The sequence below is a fragment of the Rhea americana genome, unplaced genomic scaffold, assembly GCF_003343005.1.
Source record: "Rhea americana isolate MKP2758 unplaced genomic scaffold, rheAme1 scaffold_226, whole genome shotgun sequence".
Taxonomy (NCBI): Eukaryota; Metazoa; Chordata; class Aves; order Rheiformes; family Rheidae; genus Rhea; species Rhea americana.
This window is the reverse complement of record NW_028186342.1, coordinates 1,356,215-1,358,027: the sequence shown is the minus strand read 5'-3', so window position 1 is coordinate 1,358,027 and position 1,813 is coordinate 1,356,215. Positions and strand designations below refer to the sequence as shown.

Here is a 1,813-nt window from a genome sequence, read left to right as displayed (position 1 = left end):
CCGCTCCTCCCCGCGGGCGCGCGCCCCGCGCCGCTGCGACGTGGCTCCGCAGGCGGGGCGAGCGGCGGCTGGCGCAAGGCCGGAGCTGCCTCCTGTGTCCCCTGTTTTCCCAAACGAGCTGCGGGCTTGTGGCCCAGGGACACCCAGGGCCCCTTGCCCCCGGGCCGCAGCGATGGCCCCTGCGTACCCTCGGTGGCTCTCCTGGTGCCGTCGGGCACAAGCCACCATTTCTGAACCCTCCTCTTTTCACTGCCTGAATTCCTGGCCAGACGGACACCCCAGACGCCAGGAGTGAGGCACCTGGAAAGGAGTCAGCGCGGGCTGGGGCAAAGGGGCTCCAGGGGTATTTTTCTCCCTCCCAGGAGCTGCGGAAAGGGAGGGGGCGAAGGGCCGGTGGGGCAATCTCGGGCCGGGCTGCGCCCAGCGCTGCCTTCACCCCCCCGACGCCCCTGTCCCCGTCTGCCCCCCAGGCTGGTTCACTCTGGCTCGGGACGCCGCTCTCCCTCCCTGGGCTCGGAGCTCACGTTCGCCACCCGCACGGGCTCTCGCCAGGGCATCGAGATGCACGTCTTCCGGGTGGAGACGCACCGGGACCTCTCCTCCTGGACGCGGATCCTCRTCCAGGGCTGCCACGCCGCCGCCGAGCTGATAAAGGAGGTGTCCGTGGGTAAGCGTGGGCAGCGGATGTGCCGGCTGCTCCGGCTCCGGGGGCGGCCGGGTTGGTCCGGAGCTGCCTGGTGCAGAGTGACCCGAGCCAGGGCCCGGAGCCTCCCCAGGGTCGCCGGAGCGGGGCTGGGTGCCGGCGGCCGTGGGGACAGTGTCGAAGCTCCCTCTAGTGCCTGCAGGGACGTGTCCATCCTCCGCCAGCCCGGCCGGGCCGGGGCAGCAGTGCCCCCGGCAGCGGAGGGCTGGGGCCTGCTGCTCGGGGGGGCACGGAGACTCCCCTCCTGTCTGCAGCTGGGGGCCCCAGGGAGCCCCAGAGCCCCCAGCGCGATCGCAGAGTCTCCCCGTGCACCCCAGAGCCCCCCAGTGCAACCCCAGAGCCCCCCAGTGCACCTCCGAGCCCCCTCCAGTTCAACCACCGAGCTCCCCAGTGCAACCCCAGTGTGACCCCAGAGGCCCCCAGCGTGCCGGGGAGCCTCCGCGGGCGCTGAGGCCGTGCCGCCTGTGTCCGCAGGCTGCACGCTCAACGGGCAGGAGGTGAAACTCTCCATCCACTACGAGAGCGGCTTCACCATCTCCCGGGAGGAGACGGGCGGCAGCGTCCTGTTCCGCTACCCCTACGAGAAGCTGAGGATGTCGGCGGACGACGGCATCCGGAACCTCTACCTGGACTTCGGCGGCCCCGAAGGGGAGCTGGTGAGTGGGGGGCTCGCGGGGGGCTCGCGGGGGCCCGCAGGCCTGATTCGGGGYGCTCATCCCTGGGTGCCTCCAGCTTCGCCCCTGGCTGTGCGGTGGCCGTTGAGGTCAGCTTTCCCGGCGCTCAGCTCTGCCAGGCACCGCTGGCCGACGCCGCGCTGAGCCGGCGGCCCGGCTGCGGGCGATGCCGGAGGGCCTGCTGCCGGCACGCTCCAGCTCCGGCCGCGGCACGCAGCCGCGCCGACTGACCGGAGCGCTCTCTCGCCTTCTCTCCGCAGGCGCTGGACCTGCACTCCTGCCCCAAGCCCGTCGTGTTCGTCTTGCACACCTTCCTCTCGGCCAAAGTCACCCGCATGGGGCTGCTGGCGTAGGCGGGGGGCCCCGGCCCCGCAGCGCGCCGCCGCAGCCCCGGCGCCCCGCTGTCTGCCCAGCATCACATCCCATCTCCAGGAGC

General features: G+C 72.6%; 1 protein-coding gene across 1 annotated transcript in view; it reads left to right on the top strand.

Annotated features, from left to right (window-relative positions):
* The window catches only part of SNTB2 (syntrophin beta 2), a 15,166-nt gene extending 13,393 nt beyond the window's left edge, over nt 1-1,773 (top strand). The window contains exons 5-7 of the mRNA XM_085305734.1: nt 471-667; nt 1,178-1,359; nt 1,638-1,773. Coding sequence (XP_085161860.1) covers nt 471-667; nt 1,178-1,359; nt 1,638-1,730 — 472 coding nt within the window. The 3' untranslated portion in view covers nt 1,731-1,773. The remainder of the gene's footprint in view (nt 1-470; nt 668-1,177; nt 1,360-1,637) is intronic.
* Nucleotides 1,774-1,813: the final 40 nt, after the last annotated feature.